We start from the raw sequence: 18,538 nt of genomic DNA on the forward strand, positions 1-18,538 counted from the left end.
GCCTAACACCTAACTAGTTACTACATAATCTTGTTTGTTTGATAAAACTTGTGTTTGTTTTTAATTTTTAATTTTTAGAAGTAACTTTGTGTTTGCATCTTTACACTTGTTTGAGTTAGACAATACTGGTTGAGAGTTTGCTCTAACCAAGAAATGGGTAGTATTTTCCTACATTTTTAGCATTACAGGTTACTTAAAGACAGTCAGTGGCTGGTGATTTTCTTGAGTTTATGATGTTGATCTGCCTTTTATCATTCAGTCTATGAATGAACCCCCATAGCTCAAGTTCAAGCATGGGCTATTAATTGCTTAGGCAATAAAAATGGTTGTGTTTATGATAGTTGTTGCAAACTTGCAATTGTATCATAAATATACCACTCTTTTTGTAGGTGAGATAAATTTGATCTCTAGTTAATTCGAAAAATTAGTTTGCTCTATATATTATATCATCTTCGTAGTGACATCCTGTCAAGACTCGAGTAACCTCATCAAAACTCTTGTACAAGTGTTTTCAATTGAAACATCTAGGATATAAATCCCCCTCGCCCAACTCTAGAATTATCTAAAAAAAAGGACTCAAGTAAACTCTTGCGTCCTGGCCTTGTGCACAAGTGTAGTGCTTTTATTGTAAGTGTTTCACAGGATGTTATCTGTCTCAACTGTTGCTCATGCAGTAATTTGGCGCCATCATTTAATTGCTAGCATATTTCATATGTGGAGATACTGTATTTCATCCACCCACAGATGCATAAATGGCTTCAAGTCTCTTGCATATAATGTGTATATCCAGTGTGTGCGTCTGTGTGGAGAGTATTTTTTATTCTATTAAACCATTCTGAAAAATGTACCTTCTGCAAATACCACCATATTCATTTTCAAGCTAACATATCAGTTTCAAGCTTTCAATTGAACTTGCCCGAAAAGCACACACACTCAAAGAAGTTCTTTTCGGATTGGCGTGCAATTTCTGGTTTACTGGGACTGGATGCCAGAGATGAATGTACCAGCTCTTTTACCTGTTGATTATCAACAACCTTCTTCCCATCATGAACAATGGTCACCTCACAAAATTCGGGTGCATTCTTCTTGATAAATTTTCCTTTTGCCATTTTTTTCCCTAGTCTCCTGAAGAATGATGAGCACAACCCGTTAAATCGCAAATTCATCGGTTTAGAGTCACCTGTCACTCTATCAGTAGATTTAGATATCAGCTTTGTCAAAAGCTAGAGTTTCAACTCAGTTTTTGTATAGATATGCATGAAAGTTTATCCGGATGAAAGCAAGATTCCCAAGGCTAGCAGCAATGAACACAATTGTGTGCATTGCCCTAAGCTAAATTTGTAATAAACAAATGTAATGTCTTATCATGCTTATCTAAATTAAATCAACCACAATGAATCTACAAAACCCAAGTTGTCTAAGAAAACAGGCATACTACCTTGAGCAAGGTGTTCGTTTGGTTCCCACGACGAGGTTAGTAATGTTAAGAACAGTAATAAGTTCAAGGATTGCTTTGGCTGTCATATTGCTCTCTAGGAGCACTGTGTCCACAGTTACCTGTCAGATTGGGAAAAAAAAAAAAAAAAAAAAAGCTCTTATCATCCATTCTCTGGTGTGTGATGTGTAATTAACTGTCATTTGGCTACAGAGTGCAGAATTCTGCACCTTGGCCTCATTACACAAGCGGATATATTTCTGCAAGAGATTCCTCCTCCTGTTATGCTCTTCATTTATGTAAACTCTGGCTTGTTCTTTGCTTAATTGGCTCTTTGATAATTTTCCAACTATCAACAAAAGGTTCAAAATGATAACAATTGTTAGGCAGAGTTGACAGATCTCTTTTCATGATTTATCAAGAGAATGGGAAAGTTAGAACCAATCAGTGAGGAAAGTGCACTGAGCACACATTGGACTAAATGATAGACTCGCATCTTTTGAAATCCAATTGTAGTAAAGAGCATAGATCATGTACACATTGCTAGAAGTTTCAGTTGGGCTACCTAATATTATTTGACACACATCAGCATCCACCACAAAAGTTCAGTTGGGCTACCTAAAGTTGGCACACTTATTCCGACCCCTCATCTTTCTCCTTGCATTTCTCATATTATTGACTCACTGCGCACTCTTAAGGATGCTGATGCCAATGGTAATATATTTATAGCATATAACCTGTCTATCACAATATAGTTCCCTCTTTTCTTTTTCTTTTTTCACAATTTTTTAAAGGTCCTTTGTACAATTTCACTAGTACATACTATTTAGAAAGCAATTATAAATAATTTAGTTTGGCTTTTAAATATAAATAATAATAAAAATTACTGTCAAAGTGCAGCTAGAAGGACTAAGCTCATGCTATACTACAAAGCACAATCATTTTTTTTTTTTTGAACATAAAGCACAATCATGTTACTAGAGAAGAAAAAGTTTTTTGGATGCTTCAAGTGTTTGATCAGATCCATACTACTACAGTCAACATGATATTGACTACAGAGAAACCTCAGCTCAAAAACCAAATATAGAAAAAGAACAAAGACAGTAAACATTGGTGTTACCAGGTGTAGTGATGTAGGTGATAGGAGGGAAAACATGGACAAGAAAAACCCGAGCACCGGGGGAAACAGCATGATCAAGAGCCCATTTCAGTACATCCAAGTCATCCTTTCCGACAGCTACATAAACGTCGTTAGCACTGTCTTCTCGGCTAGTTGTAACACTGTTGTTATCCTCTACTATCTCCACAATTTCTGGTGACATAATTCTTGTACTACAATACTGAATTTCCATCCCTTCTGATGTTGCATTCTTTTCTTCTTCTTCTTCCATTTTGATCACTTTCCCTTTTCTTTTGCTCCCAAGTCCCTCTCCCAAGATTAGGTGTTAGTGGCTTGGCAGTTTTATAAGGGACAGAGTCGTTGCTCTCAAAGCCACAAAACAAAAGAGAATGAAAAAAAAAATAAAGAGAGAGAGATTCTCTTTTGTCAAGGTTTGCAGGCTTATTGGATATGTCACATACCCCCATTCTCTTTTCTTTTCCTTACGTGCCTTTAAGGCAACTTTTTTGCCTTGTTTTAGTTCAATGCGATTGACCTTACAGATTGAATGGAGAATCTTTTTCTATTATCCTCATATTTTAAAACAAGGGTCTTTGATGACCCTACGTATAGATAGGTATTAGGTATATAACCACTTGTGTTGTCTTGCTGAAATAGCACAAAATGGGCCTTACAAAGTGTATAGTAGGTGTAAAAGTAATTGTACTGTCTTTTGCTGAAAAAAAAAACAAAAAACAAAAAAATGGGCCTTACAATGTGGTAGGATTTAGTTTACTCACTTTAATTGATTACTATGTTTTCCCAACCCTTTGCTGGGATGTATGGCTTTTTACAATCCGAATGGCAAGTCTTATGTCCCAATTAGGGTTCTGATCTTTGGACCAAATGAGATAAGTATTTCCTTCTTTTGACCAAATGATCTTCTTTTTTCTTTTTTCTTTTTTTCTTTTTTTAATCTTATGTCCCAAATCCCAATTAGTCTAAATTTAAGTAAATGAAAAGAGGTTTTCTGAATAATTTTTTTTTTCAAATAATTACAATATGTTGCAAATTAAGGATTTAAACTTTTAATACTAAATGAAAACTATGTAATTATAATGCAAATGAACAAATTTTGTTTAATTCTAAAGGGTAAAATACAATTAACACTCTTTAGATTTGGGCTAATATCAGCAAAATTCAAGACTTTTCAAAATTGACCTTACGAGTGTTAACTGTATTTTACTCAATTGTAAATTTTGACCATAAAAGGATAAAATTAAAACTAGTTATTTAGTGTTGTGAATTGGTCTGGACACATTTGTGAGCTAGTTTTGCCCATAACAAAATTACTTCAAATAGATATCCATAGTATTGTATAAAGGCAAAGAAGTTTTTTTTTTTTTTTTTTTAATAGAAGAAATGCAAAGAATTTAATCCTTGGAATTTTATATATAAAAAAGAACATTTTTTTTTACTAAGAAGTAGAATAACACCACATAAAGCTTTCTGTCATGATTTTATGAGGCAGGACATGTATGTCCTGCAGAATGCACGCAAGCATGCCATGCCTTGGCTGCGTGCTCATGCTGGACTGCCATGGCCTAGGTAGCTTGTCTACGGGGCTGCCAACGCCTTGGCAATTGATCAATCTGGAGGTGTAAAGGGAGGCTGGGAATTAACTAAATAAGTAAGTTAGAACTTTCTAGTTTCTACGTTAGCTGTGTATTTCCCAGGTATTTATTAAATTTGGGTTTTAATGTATGGTTCTCACCAGAAGTTGACTATATGATAATGTTTCAAAATTACAAAATTCATGCATATTTATAGGGTAGGAAAAAAAACGTTGGGTGGGTACTAAATTTGGACAAAGACGTTAGTTGATTTGTTAATTTCCCATATAGGATGATGCCCATTTTTCTCCATAAAGCATTTTGCCGAAAGGTATAGATTTGATTGTAAAGAAGGGTCTCCAAAAGATTGCAAAACGTGGAGATAGCTATCACCTCATTATTTCTCAATCATCCTGTGATTTTTTTTTTCTTCCATTGGTTAACATTTCTTATGGTGGTTGGTAGTTGATGAAGACTACAGCCTCCTTTCAATTCGGCCCCAAAAGAAATAAGTCCTTGAAAATTGAAATATTTGGCCCATAAAACAAACAAGGTTTCAAGCCCATAGATTCAGAACTCATCTATTGGGCCTATATTTCCCTCATGGTAAAATGGTAAATGCAAGAGGAAGAAAAGCCCGAGCCTTTTCACATGCAAAGAGACATACACAAAGCAAGAAAGGCCTGGCATTCCAAGCCATGTAATCTACTTGGTTTAATGGCTTTTGAGTGAAATTTGTGATATGTTTTTGTGTTAGAATTTCATTAGTAAACAATAGGTGGGAGAGTCTTTGCCCAAAGGGACCATGTTAAGAGGTGGTCTACTCCTAACCTGAACCCAAGCGATACTTGAACACCCTTACAAACTAAGGAAAGCATTTTTACGCTCTGTTTATTTCAGCAATGATGTATTATAGAAAATGAGTCATTTTTCAAGAAGTATTTTCTATAAAACTCTCTTATTTTCCAATGTTAGGTAACAACTTTAAATTAATTGAAAAATAATCTCTAAACTTCCCTTATTTAGTTTGCTGTGAAATAGAGTTGTTTTCCAAAACAATTTTAGTTGAAAAAAATCTTTAAAAATAAGCCATATTTTTTATGTTGACCAAAAATAGTTTTCCTTTAACTTTTTTCTTTTTAATGCTACCAAACACTGAAAAACACGAAAAACTATCTCTACACAAGATTTTCTATTGAAACAAACAGAGTGTTAGAATTTAGTAATTAATATTTCTAACCAATTTTAAAAAAATATCGCACCTAGTGCACAAAACTCTTAGTTATATGGGGTCTATAAGATATTATGATAGGCAACCTTACCAAACTTACCAATGATATTTCTAACTAACCTAAAAGAATAGGTGTAAATTCACTTTCAGTCCCTACATTTTGGCTTTTTTTCATTTTAGTCCCTACATTTTAATTTTACTACTTTTAGTTCCTAAACCAATTAACGCGTGTTATTTTCGTCTTTTCTGTCAATCAACCGACGAAAATATCTGAGGTGGCATGCTCTATGCTAATGTCACAAAATAATAATAATAATAAATACCATGTCAGCATTTATGTCAGCATCTAATTTTAAAAAATATATATTAATTTTAACAAAATTAAAAAACATAAAAACAAAATTTAAAACATAAAAATACATCAGATTTGAATGAAAATAAACAAGAAGATGAATCCAGATCACAGGAACACAAGAATATGAACCCAGATCATAAGAACATAAGAACACGAACCCAGATCATAAGAACACAAATCCAAATAACAAGAACAGTACTCAAAGAATTTCTATTCCAAAATTTGTATACATTCTTCCACCAAAAATCAATTGTAAATTAAATAAAAAATGGGTGCTGTGTTCTTCCATAAAAATCAAAACCTAAACTATCAAACCCAATGACCACCACTACAATCTGCCACACTAACCCATATCCACTAACACCAAACTCGAATGACCTCCAGCACCACCATTACCAGATCCATCACCACCAAATCCTACAATCAAATTTCAACCACAACTCAAACATATTTTGAACCATTGAACAACCCTAACCCCCCACACCATCACGGATCAAAGAAATAGGCACTGAGTGGGTGAGTCCAAGAAAAGAAGAGATAAAGGGAGAGATCAAGGAGGCTAACTTGATGGTGGCTGGTGGCAGTGAATGGTGAGGAAGGAAACCACAGCCGCCACCACTGATCTGAGTTTCACAACACACACAAGGGGGAGATGCCATGTTGCCCATCGTTTTCTCCGATCCATGTTGCCCACCAAGCACCGAAGCCTCCATGATCAAAACCCAGAAGAGGGATAAGCAGATTTGCTCACCGTTGGTTTGATAATTTTTGGATTTGATTATTTTGTTTAGGTTTGAGAAAATTGGGGGTTTTGGTTTGTTTTTCCTGTGGGCATCTGACCTGATCTTCATTGACGATTCATTTTCTCTCTCACAATTCAACTAATCTGGATTTTTTGTGTTTGTTTCTCAAGAAAATTTATGGGTTTGAAGGTTAGGTTTGCTTTTTTGGAGATTGGTTTGGTTGTTGGGTTTATGGGTCTTCTAGGTTTGGTTGTTTTGCTGGAGATTTGGATTTAGTTCTAAGAGATTGATTTTGTAGGAGATTTGGGTTTGAGAGTTGTAGCTGTAACTGTATAACCTGATGACTTGAATAAGTTTGTTATTGTGTTCTTAAATTTGAGTTTGTGTTTGGTTCTAGGTTTGTACTCTTATGTTCTTGTGTGTTCTTGTTCAAATGAATTAGATATAAATTTATGTATTTTATTGTTTTTAATTATATTTTTTCTTTTTTTATTTAGTTAAAATTGATAAATTATTAAAAAAAAAAATTAGATGTTGATGTAGCATTTTTTATAATATTTTAATTCCTCCGTCAGCATAGAGCATGCCACCTCAAATATTTTCGTCGGTTGACTGACAGAAAGGATGAAAATAACACACATTAATTGATTTATGGACTAAAAATGATAAAATTAAAATTTAGAGACCAAAATAAATAAATAAACTAAAATTTAAGAACTAAAAATACATTTACACTAAAAGAATAATAATAATACACGGTGTTATGCATGCGAGGACTAGACTCTAGACTAGAGTCTAGACAGATTATATAAATGGGCCTAAAAGGCAGGTCAGCCCCCAAAAGGCCATCACTTAGAAAAGGCAAGGCAAGTCATAATTAAACAAGTAAACAAGCCTATTAAAAAAGGCGGAGCAAAAGGCCCACCATAAACTTAAGGAGCTATTATTTATATTTATTGAAGATTGAGGTGTTGGGTATAGATGAAGGAAGAAAGAGGCAAAAGCATTAGAGAGAGGATGTTGCCCTAGCGGAGATAGCAAGCATAGCACAGTGGCAACCAACAACAATGAACCTTATTTGTAGGAATTTTTGAGGACTTGAAAACCCTCTAATTTGAATTTCACCTAAAATAAATTAATTGGAATTTTAACCTAATATATATATATATATATATATATATTAATAAGTAAAGGTTAGAGAAAATCTAATTAGACTTTAATTAGATTTTCAATTTTGCGTCACGTGTCTTATTTAATTTTTAATTTTTTTCCAAGTGAATTATTAAGTATAAAAATCAAAGAGTCCAAATCCAATTAAATTTTAAATTGGATTTCAATTGGAGTCTAATTTTTCACTATGTGTCAATCTAAGTTTTTATTTTTGTGGTAGGTGAATTATTAAGTGTAAAAATCAAAGAGTCTAAAACCAATTAATAATTCTAAATCATATATATATATATATATAATGAGAAACCATTACATATTTTAAAAATATATGGTTTAAAAAAAGTATAAGCTAATACCATGTATAATTTGAACCTTTTTTAAAAAAAGTATAATTTGAACCATATAATTGTAATTGTTTTTAATTGTACTCGTGTATATGCATAGGGTTACATACTAGTTGTAAATAATAGTTATGAAACAAATGTCCTTGATTCACACGTATAATTGCACAATGATGAATATTAATTGTGAGAAATAATTTTTTGATATATCCAAAATACTATAATAACCTCAATAATTTCTAATTAATGCAGTGGAAAGTCTTCAATAATTCCTAATTCGGCCACTATGGGGAGGGGGTGAACTTGATTCCAAGCCGAGGCCTAGAAGGTTAAACTTTAAGAGATGGGCCAAGTCCAAAAATGTGGATAGGAGCAAGAACACCTGAGGAATAAAGGGCAATTCCCCAGAACATGTCTCGTGGAGATCTGAGTTAGCCACCATTATTGAAACTCTTATTCTAGGTAACAAGCGTGACTTGTCCTTCGGAGGATACGCAAGGGACCATGGGCAACCGATTCCTTCTTGATCTGAGATGCCGCCACCATCAAGTCCTCCTCAAGAAACACCCTGAAAGGATAAGAATCACAGAGTCAGTTACCTCCGCATTAATGAGAGGTTCTTTACCTAATCTCTTCCACATTAAATGCATATAGATTAGCCTGAATAGTACAGACACTCCTAAAAGTCTTATTTCATGATGAAAAGGAGGCAGAATAGAGGAATGATATGACAAGTATCCCGAAAATCTAGCTAGAAGCAGGCCAATTGGGGAGATAAGGAAAGGAAAAATGTCTATAAAAGGGGAGGAGGGTGCAACAGAGAGGGGTTAGGAGATATTGAGGGAAAAACCTGGGGAAGAACAAGAGAGAGAAAATTACACAAGCTGAGTATAGCCAAGTTTTATTTATGCTTTTTTGCTTACTCACTGTACCTCGGGAAAACAATTTATATATCTTAGAATAATTTATCATCCCTCCCGTCTTCTTAATCAATTGTTTAGGTCTCCCATTGTGGAACTTCTATCTTATATTTCTTATAAATAAATTGTGCAAGTCAGTTACTTATTCATTATAATCTGTTATAGTGGTTTGAGTTTTGGACCCCCATCACCACCACTAAGACAAATATGGTAGATGAAATGACAAAAGTATTCAATAATACTACTCCACGGCCCATGCCAAAATAAAATGACTAATATTTTAGAGAACTGATATCAAATAGTGAAAAACTTCAATAATTTTGGTTTAGAAGAGTTTTCACTTCAATAAATCCCGATACTACCACTACCAAGATTGACACAAAATTTGACATATGTATTAAAAACGTAAAGAACATACAATTCAATGGTTAAATTTTCAAAATATGCAGTAATGTTTATTTTATTGAGTAAGGTTATAGCCTAATTTTGTGTCAATAGGATATTATTTACTATATGATCTATAAATTTATATTTTATGCATAATTTTAAATTACAAAAAAACTTGCAATTTAAACAATTTATTGATGACATGGCTATTAATTTTTAATTTTCTAGAAGTTTTGCAAGTATGGAGGATATAAGAAGAAGATATAATCTAATGGTGGATTTGTCAAAATTCATCTCCAATAAAAAGATATTGAGTAAGGTTATAGCCTAAGGTTACAACAATTTTGTAGCTAAATTTTGTCTTTAATAATACTACTCCCAGCCAAAATAGTGTGACTAATTATATTTTGGAGAACTAGTATCGAACAGTGAAAAGCTTCAATAATTTTGATTAGAAGAGATAAGATTGACACTGCTTCTTACTTATATATACATGTACAAATTCAAAGATTAGCTATCCAAATCCTAGTAATTCATAGAACAACGGGATCTCATCCACTGCAATTGATCCTCTTTCCAATTAGACTACTAGTACTAGTAGTAGGGTTTAGAATAATGATGAAGGAATGGTTCCCATTTTTATTTTTTTTTTAGAGATAATTATAACATGCTGCTAACACTGTAGCTCGAACCCTTTCCCTCCTAGACTTCCAAACACTTTGTGCATGGGTTGGTGTCAATTCAGTTACAAAGCCTTTGGTGGTTCCCATTTTAGATGGTGAGCACTGTAAAATTGGGTTGTGCTCAATAATAATTTTTGTTTTGACAAACACCACAATTTCATTTTGTGCTTTCTTTTCAGGCATGCACTAAATATGATTGTCACGTGTATGTATACGCGTATGCACACGTTACAAATGAAAGAAAGTGTAACCATTGATACTATATATAATGGAACTTACCTATAAAAATGATTAAAAGCCAGGACCTTTAAATAATGTCAGGGGACATTGGTGACCCGCATAGAGGCCCTACAGAATTTTTTAAACGGCAAATTGATATTAGTGTTTTAGAGAACTAGATGGATATACGGTAGAGTCTTCAATCTTTTCATTCCGCTGCTAATAAATTAGGGGAAAAATTAATGAAGGCCATAAAAGTATCACTTTAGAAAATATTTTTTAAATTTTTTTATGAAAGAAGAAAAAAAAAAAAAATTTTGCAACAATTTTTTATATTTTTCATAAAATCAGTATAAATACTTTTCTAAAATGATCAATTAAGAAATACTCTGAGGGCAACCGTTAGCAAGAGTCATATATTATTTAAAAATAATACCAATATACAAGTACCACTTTTAAGGACACATTGTCTACCATAACGTGTGTTATGGGCCTTATGCCATAGCTTTTATTTATGTTATCTTTTATAAATCAAGTTTTTGAAAGTAACATGATGGTCTAAAAATAGGTTCGCAAGTATGATCATTACTTTTGATTTTTTTTTCTTTTATTATTTTCTATTAGTACAATTCCAAAATTCCCTTTTGTCTTTTTGATCTCTCAAAGTGGGTGATCCCTAAAAATAATCACAAAAATATGGATTTTGTAGTGATATGGATTATGGACAACGAGGAGTCAAAAGGTATAATAATAATGGAATGATCTACAGAATAATCGGAAAAACATCATGGGGTGTTTCAAATCTACCCCCTTTGTACCAAAGAACACTCAAAGTGCATAGGAGATAGAATTTCAGGACAATGATGCTGATTATGTCCAATGATGACACATTTCATTTCACATATTGAGCATCTTCATTTCTGTTTTCCATTTGCTGCTAAATTCCAAGTTTGCTTATTTTTGTTCCTGGAAATTATAATTGAGAATCTGAGACCACTCTGCTTTCATTTTAAGGACATGATTCGTGCTAATTGTTGGTAATCTCTATTCCTTTACATGGTGTATGTCATTCAACCCAAAAATTAATAGTATATGTTGATGCTGTGAACTTTTCTATTCCTTCCTCGTATGGTTTAGGTATAATGCGGATGTGCAAACATGGTAAACGGGCAGGTTGGATTTAGGTCGGGTCAAAATGGGCTCGAGTCAAAATATGTCATTTTAATAATGAAGCTCAATAACCTTATAATCTAGATAAAGTTTATTGGCATCAAATAAGAAACGTGAGTTTAAATCTTGTTTACATTAAAAGAAACAAATGTCATAAGTTCAAATCTTATCATAACTACCAAAAAGGAAAAAAAAAATTAGCTACTTTATCCATGGATATAAAACCTATCTTTCGATGATTATTGTTATATATATATATATATATATATATTTATAAGATCTCTTCTATTATTATATTATACAAACATTGGTTTTTTTTTTTTAAATATTTTTTTAATATATATATTTTTTATAAATATTTGTAAGGACTCAATTTGTAACGATCCCAAACTCGTATTGGATTCGAACGCTAAAGTCCCAAACAATAAATTTGTAGAGCGTGGATGTCAAAGAACTAGATTAACTTCAAAAGAAAAACGATTAAACTTAACGTTTCTAGATGGATTAACATAAATATCACGATCAATTTATCATCAAAGCAAGCTAAGTTCTTTATTTCATGAGATTTTCTTCTAGGCATCAATTGTTCAAAAGTTCTCCCTTTTTTCTCAATGCATTCTTCCATGTTATATACTGCCCTCTTGATGTCATCTTCACCACACACGTGTAGGTTGGATTTGGGGGAGCCCTTCCTGTCCCATCCAACACTTCCTAGAACCTTCAACCAGCAGCTGTAAGGTTGCTTCATCATTGTTCAGGTATCACCTCCACATTAATGCGGTCAGAGAGTTGGTTGAGAGGCAATTAATGCGGAGGCAGTAGTTGTTAAAGATATTTGTTTATCTTTTCTTTCTTACCCTTGGTCCCATGTCCCATCTTTAGTGGTAATGTAGCTCTCAAGTGTGTTTGTAACAATATGGCGTTCAGGTCGTCCTCGGACACATATTGCCGAGAAGGATTTTGTCCTCAGACGAATATTGGACCCATCTCATGTGATATCTACTCCTCTTTTCATTTGGTTTCCCTTATAACCTTATATGGGCCTCCTTAGATGGTTTAACGTTCTCGGATGGGCCACAAGCCCAATTAACACGGTTTTAATAATTATTGATTAACCGGCCCCCACAATATTGAAAACATTGGTTCTTGAATTGTTTTATCAAGTCACATTTAAAGAATCAACTGCCACTATACAAACATTGGCCTGCGGTCCACAAGGGTACCAACAAATTAAGTCTTAAAGCATCATATGCCGGACAAACTAGCTGTGAATCTATCATTGATTTTTGTTTTTACCTAGTGCTGAAATTACATACATTCTAAAAGATCCATTTTATGACTCTAAAATAATTCAATCTTATTGAGAGTTCCTCCATTCATTTCGGGTGAACTTGCTTTCTATATCTGCAACCAAAGGAAATGAGATATAGCATAAAGTGAAGAGTGGAAAAGGAAAGCTCGAGTGGCGGACCAGAGCCCACTATCTAATAGATGGACCAAACTGTTAAGTGATAATCATAGCAGAAGAAGCATGGACCTTCCAATTATACAAAAATTGACATCTTTCAACTATCTGAGACTCGAATAGAATCTGCTGTATAGGTCCTGTCTATGCAATAAGATACCTACTATATTGACATTTTCCATTAATCGTGACAGTTTGTTAGGAACCTCTAATACTTTCAAGAGAAATGTCAAGGATACTATAAATTTTATAATATAAACATTATAAACTGGGGTGTCATAAATTATTGAAAATTAATTCAAACGTTTTTTATAATTATGTTGTTGAAATACACTAATCACATTCATTGCTATGGTGCTGCTTCAATTTACAACCTTTGTCTTGGAAAAAAGTAATAGCTCTAGCATTTTCTTACTTTCATCCATGATCTCCAAAATGTGATTTCTAAAAATCTAGCTTGAGTTTGGATAGCATCGCGTTTGCGTTGCGTTTGGCGTCTGTGTTTTTTGGTTGGGTTCCGTATACTGTTTACAAGACCCACAAGTACAAAAAATGTAAATCTAACTTTAAAACTAAGTTTTATGGCACTATTTACACTTTAAAAAGTATTTTATTATAATATTTTCGGTAAAAAGTTTTCAATAATAAACTATATGCAAACACACCCCTAAATGGCTAAGTTGCACCCACACGCCATTTTTGGCAAAGTACCGGTGTCCGACACCGATACCGGTAAGACTCGTAGGACTCTGGTGTCTAAGCGGTGTCTTTTTTTTTTTTCGCTTCTCCGACACGGCTCCGACATGGTTCTCGCAGGTTCAGTTGATTCAGAGTTTTTTTTTTTTTTTTTATGGGTACTTACAGGCTCAGCCATTGATGAAGCTTCAACATCAGACATTTAGATCGCACCACTATTTGTTCTTACTCTTCTTTTCAGTCTCGCTCGCCTTCTCTCTCTGCGTTTTGCCGACTGCTGTTCCTGCATTTTCTCTTTCTCTGCATTTTTTTCATTGGTTGTTTCTGCAGTTTTCATTTCTCCTTTGAACTCTAGAGTCTTCTGGTCTCTTTGAAGATGATTGAGAACTTGCATTCTGTCAACCACTAAATACATGCCGTCAACCACTCGTTAATAAATTTCATTGGGTTTAATCAATTTTTTAATGGTTTGTCTGTGCACTCTTCTAGCTTCTGTTTATTCTTTATTTTTAAAATTTGACTAAATACTTGCCGTCAAGTGTCATCTGTCGACCATTCTTTTCAAAATAAAAAATTTTATTGGGCCTTGTTCTTTATTTAATCAAATTTTTAATTCTCTATCCGGCCACTCCTAACTTTTGTTTATTTTTTATTTTAAAAATTTTCATAAATAGTTGAACATTCAAATGGGCTTTGGCATAAACAATTTATTGAATAGTCAAATGGACTTAAGAATGGGCATAAACAATTTATTCAAATGGGCTTATTTTTTATGTTTAAAAATATTTAAAAATATGTTTAAATATAAAATTTAATTAATTATTTAATTGTAGTACTCACACTATGTCGTATTTTTATTTTTAAAAAATTGTGGTACTCTTGTATCTATATCCATGTTGTATCCGTATCTATGTTTGTGTCGGCACAACTTAATTAAATGGACGGAAAAGTAATGATATATTTTAGTTTGATTAGGCCTTTGATAAGATTTTTACTGAATATATTATTGTGTTTGATATATCCTTAAAAATCTGGTACAGTTTTTTTTTTTTTTGATAGGGAATACTGAGAAAATTTTTATTACTAAGGCGAGGATAAGTACAGTTTGATTTTGACATAAAGAAATTTATAAGAATAATATGTTCACTCGTGTGTTCTAAAATACAGAACCACTGTGAAAAGGACAAAAAGCTAAGCTTTTTCTGAATGAATTTTCCGCCCATCTTTTTTTTAGTTGGACTGGGGAGGTATTGACTCTTTGTGGCATTCAAACCATGTCAAAGTTTAATTCCATCTAAACTACATTTCCAACTTCTTAATATAAATTGCAAAATAATGACATGATGGAAATGAAGAATGTGATATGATTCACATATCAATTTCAACGTTGCAGTCACACTGCAGAGATTTCCGTATATCATTTGCCAACCATAAGAAAGTGCCATGTAAGTGACAGGCACTCCTTCAAAGTGGTGGGGCTCTGTTGAATCTTGTTTCCACCATGTGGTTTCAATCATACTTCAAATTCCTTTATATAGAATTCACTTCCATAGTCCATACTAAATCTCAAGCTACAAACTGTAAGCAATCAAGACAAACATGGCAAAGCCCATTCTTCTTGCAATTCTCAAAGCATTGATGATTCTAATATTCACTGGTTGGATTGCTCTTTGGCTTCTAAAGCCAACAGACCTGTGGACAAGGAAATGGAAAGGAGCTGAGGAGAGTGCTAGGACTACTGTGTTTGGATATTATGGTACACACTTTTAGACTTCATCTAAATAAATTTTACCTACTGCCAAGAGCCTCACTTTTCAAACTTACTAACGTACAAAACTCCTCCCATTAGACTGGTTTATACTATTCCTTGATTGTTACATAATAATGATTGTGGATTATGTTATGAACACTTAATCATAGTGGAGATGCTGCAGGTCTTGATTTTGCTGTGTATACGTTCCCTATAATTGCTGTGGCTATAATTGGACTAGTTTACTTGGATTTGAAAGGCAGGGAACCAAGTAGCAGGTAGTATTTTCTGTTATCTACTATTATAACATAACAGACATTAATCTTCTTTTATTGATTTTATTTTCTCATGCTTAACATGAATGACAGACAAGCAAAGATTTCAACTGGGGCTTTCTCAAATCCGCTAGTTGTGAGCAGTTTTATTGGTGTTTTATCTGCCATTGAAATTCTGACAGTGTTTCTATTTATCGTCTTCTTAGCATGGACTTTCTATTGCCATATCTCTAATGATTTCAAGAAGTTGATGCCAATAAAAGCACTGAAGTTAGAAATGTGAGTACCATGTTAGATATGTTGGGACACTCGGAACCAAAAATTTCATGATTGTTAAAACTCTTCATCTGCATTAATTTCAGATGGCAACTCAAGTACTTAAGAGTGGCAACCCGGTTTGGTTTACTAGCAGAAGCCTGCCTGGCTTTTCTTCTTCTGCCTATTTTGAGGGGTCTGGCCGTATTTCGCTTATTTGGCATCCAGTTTGAAGCTTCAGTAAGATACCATATCTGGATTGGCACAGCTATGCTGACTTTTGCCACTCTTCATGGTGCAAGCACCTTGCTCATCTGGGGTGTTAGCCACCACATTCAGGATGAGGTAATTCCTATTCTTTGTATTCACCCTTTTGGATACAAAATTCCTAGTTCATAATTCGTATCAATCATACAGTTTAAAGAGCAATTTTAACCAATACTGTTTGGTATTGCAGATTAACTAGTTTCCTGTTTTCCTTGGCTTGTAGATATGGAAATGGCAGAAAACAGGTAGGATATACCTTGCTGGGGAGATTGGTCTTGTTACAGGACTAGTAATCTGGATTACAGCACTTCCTCAAATAAGAAGAAAAAATTTCGAAATATTTTATTATACACATCATCTGTACGTTGTCTTCCTATTATTCTTCCTCTTTCATGCTGGAGATAGGCACTTCTATATGGTTTTTCCCGGCATATTTCTCTTTGGCCTCGACAAGATACTCCGAATCTTGCAATCGAAACCAGAATCCTGCATTCTTTCAGCTCGAATCTTCCCTTCCAAGGCTATTGAGCTTATTCTGCCTAAGGATACAAGTAACTTTTGTAGCCCCTTTTAGTTTTCAGAAAATCGCAAAGTGAAGGATTGAATGTTTTACATGAAGCAATTTTTCTTACTTATTTCAGGTTTGAAGTATAACCCAACAAGTGTGATATTTATAAAGGTACCTAGTGTATCCAAATTACAGTGGCACTCCTTCAGTATAACCTCCAGCTCTAGTGTTGATGACAACACGATGTCTGTCATGGTTAAATGTGACGGATCATGGACAAGTTCTCTCTATGACTTGGTTCAAGCTGAGCTAGATTCAAAGGCTGATACAACGAAGTGCATACCAATAGCAATTGAAGGCCCTTATGGACCTGACTCAATGAACTTCCTAAGGTGTTACAAATTAGCATATCATAGTTTAACATAACTTTTTGTTTGAGATGTTTATCCATTCACTATTGCACTAACCAAAAATCATGTTTATGTGATGCACCGACCAAAATTCCTTTTGCAGATATGACAGTGTAGTTCTAGTTGCCGGTGGAATTGGGATAACCCCATTTCTGAGCATTTTGCAGGAAATTGCTTCAGCCCAAAGCAGCAGCAGATATAGATTTCCCACTAGCATGCAACTGATATTTGTTGTTAAGAAGTCTCATGATATATTTCTGTTGAACTCAATCTCATCTCTGCTCCAGAACCAGTCAACTGAAAGATGGCATCTAAAAGTTAAAGTTTATGTGACCCAAGAAGTGCAAGATGGACTAACATTAAGAGAAGTATTAACAGATTCATCTCAAATTCAAACAGTACACTTCGGCACAGAATGTTCCAATTATGCAACATATGGGCTTGAAAGTTCACTTTGTATTGCTGCCCTGGCTGGATTTGCCTCCATTGTTTTCCTTGTTTTTCTTATTTGTCTCAATCATATCTTTGTACCCTCCCAAAAGAAGACCTCTAATCTCTCCAAAGACAAGACTCCATCTTGGGTTGCTGATTTACTTCTCATATCTTCTTTCATCATGGCTTTAATATGCAGCGCTGTCGTGGCAATTATTTTGAGATGGAGAAGGTTAAAGAGTGAGAGTCCACTAGTTGCCCAAAAAAAAGGCAAAGCCATGGACATAGAAACAAGTAGTGCTCTTGAGGAACATGAAATCCACTTTGGAGGAAGGCCTGACTTTCAAGGTAATTGAACAAAACCAAAATTATTTATCTTGGCATTCAAGAACAGTATAGATTAAAACTGTTAGAATAATTGTTAAATGATTAAATTATCATTTCTCTAACCACTTATACTTTTGGGATAAGCGGTAATTAATCACATGCTAGTGAACTGAAGAGATATAGTGCTAAGTTATAATTAATCACTAACTACTGAACTGAACAGATATATTTGCCAAGTTTCCAAATGAAATGGCTGGATCTGAGATTGGAGTCATGGTGTGTGGACCTGAAGAAATGAAAGAGTCAGTGGCATTAATATGCAAGCAGAACTCTCAAGGAGTCCATAAAAAGAAACCACACTTCAGTTTCCACTCCCTCAACTTTGCACTCTAGTTTCTGGTCTCTATAGTCTACACCAATTTCAAGTTTAAATTACAAGGACGACCGCAAAAGATTGTGTCGTCTCCAAATGTAAGCATACCTACACCAGAGATCATGATAGAGGTTTGTTTACCTAGATGTTTGCTTATATAATCTATCTCTTTAGGCCATAAAATAATGAATTTCAGCATGTACATGTTTTAATTCAATGCCATTCTGTACTTGGAAGTTGGAATGTAAATGACTTGGAATCTTCTACTTCTCTTCTAGCACATAATCCATTTTAGGTGCAATTCTTATTATGTTAGCACTCATGACAAAACGGCCAGTCGATTCTGTCATCATCCTGTTTTATTATGCGTTTCTTACCCAATGATGTAACATGATTGTATTAATCTCAATTTCAACT

At 34.0% G+C, this 18,538-nt stretch overlaps 2 protein-coding genes across 3 annotated transcripts; one reads left to right on the forward strand and one right to left on the reverse strand.

The window, feature by feature from the left end:
• Positions 1-745: 745 nt before the first annotated feature.
• LOC126703561 (U-box domain-containing protein 33-like) lies at positions 746-2,984 on the reverse strand. 2 transcript variants are annotated; one of them, XM_050402521.1, is made up of 4 exons: positions 2,556-2,984; positions 1,666-1,784; positions 1,439-1,557; positions 746-1,188 (listed from the first exon to the last, which is right to left on the reverse strand). In XM_050402521.1, exons 1-4 carry the CDS (start codon positions 2,824-2,826, stop codon positions 903-905), a joined length of 795 nt encoding a protein of 264 aa, XP_050258478.1. In that variant the 5' UTR covers positions 2,827-2,984; the 3' UTR covers positions 746-902. The 2 variants fall into 2 exon arrangements, with proteins under 2 accessions (XP_050258478.1, XP_050258479.1); XM_050402522.1 differs by having other exon boundaries at positions 746-1,125; positions 2,556-2,974.
• Positions 2,985-15,064: 12,080 nt separating this feature from the next.
• On the forward strand, positions 15,065-18,387 carry LOC126702411 (ferric reduction oxidase 8, mitochondrial). The gene is made up of 8 exons (XM_050401108.1): positions 15,065-15,280; positions 15,459-15,552; positions 15,643-15,828; positions 15,912-16,149; positions 16,295-16,622; positions 16,713-16,971; positions 17,093-17,769; positions 17,972-18,387. The coding sequence occupies exons 1-8, from the start codon at positions 15,124-15,126 to the stop codon at positions 18,139-18,141; spliced, it is 2,109 nt and encodes a 702-aa protein (XP_050257065.1). The 5' UTR covers positions 15,065-15,123; the 3' UTR covers positions 18,142-18,387.
• Positions 18,388-18,538: the final 151 nt, after the last annotated feature.

Source organism: Quercus robur, chromosome 10 (assembly GCF_932294415.1).
Source record: "Quercus robur chromosome 10, dhQueRobu3.1, whole genome shotgun sequence".
Taxonomy (NCBI): Eukaryota; Viridiplantae; Streptophyta; class Magnoliopsida; order Fagales; family Fagaceae; genus Quercus; species Quercus robur.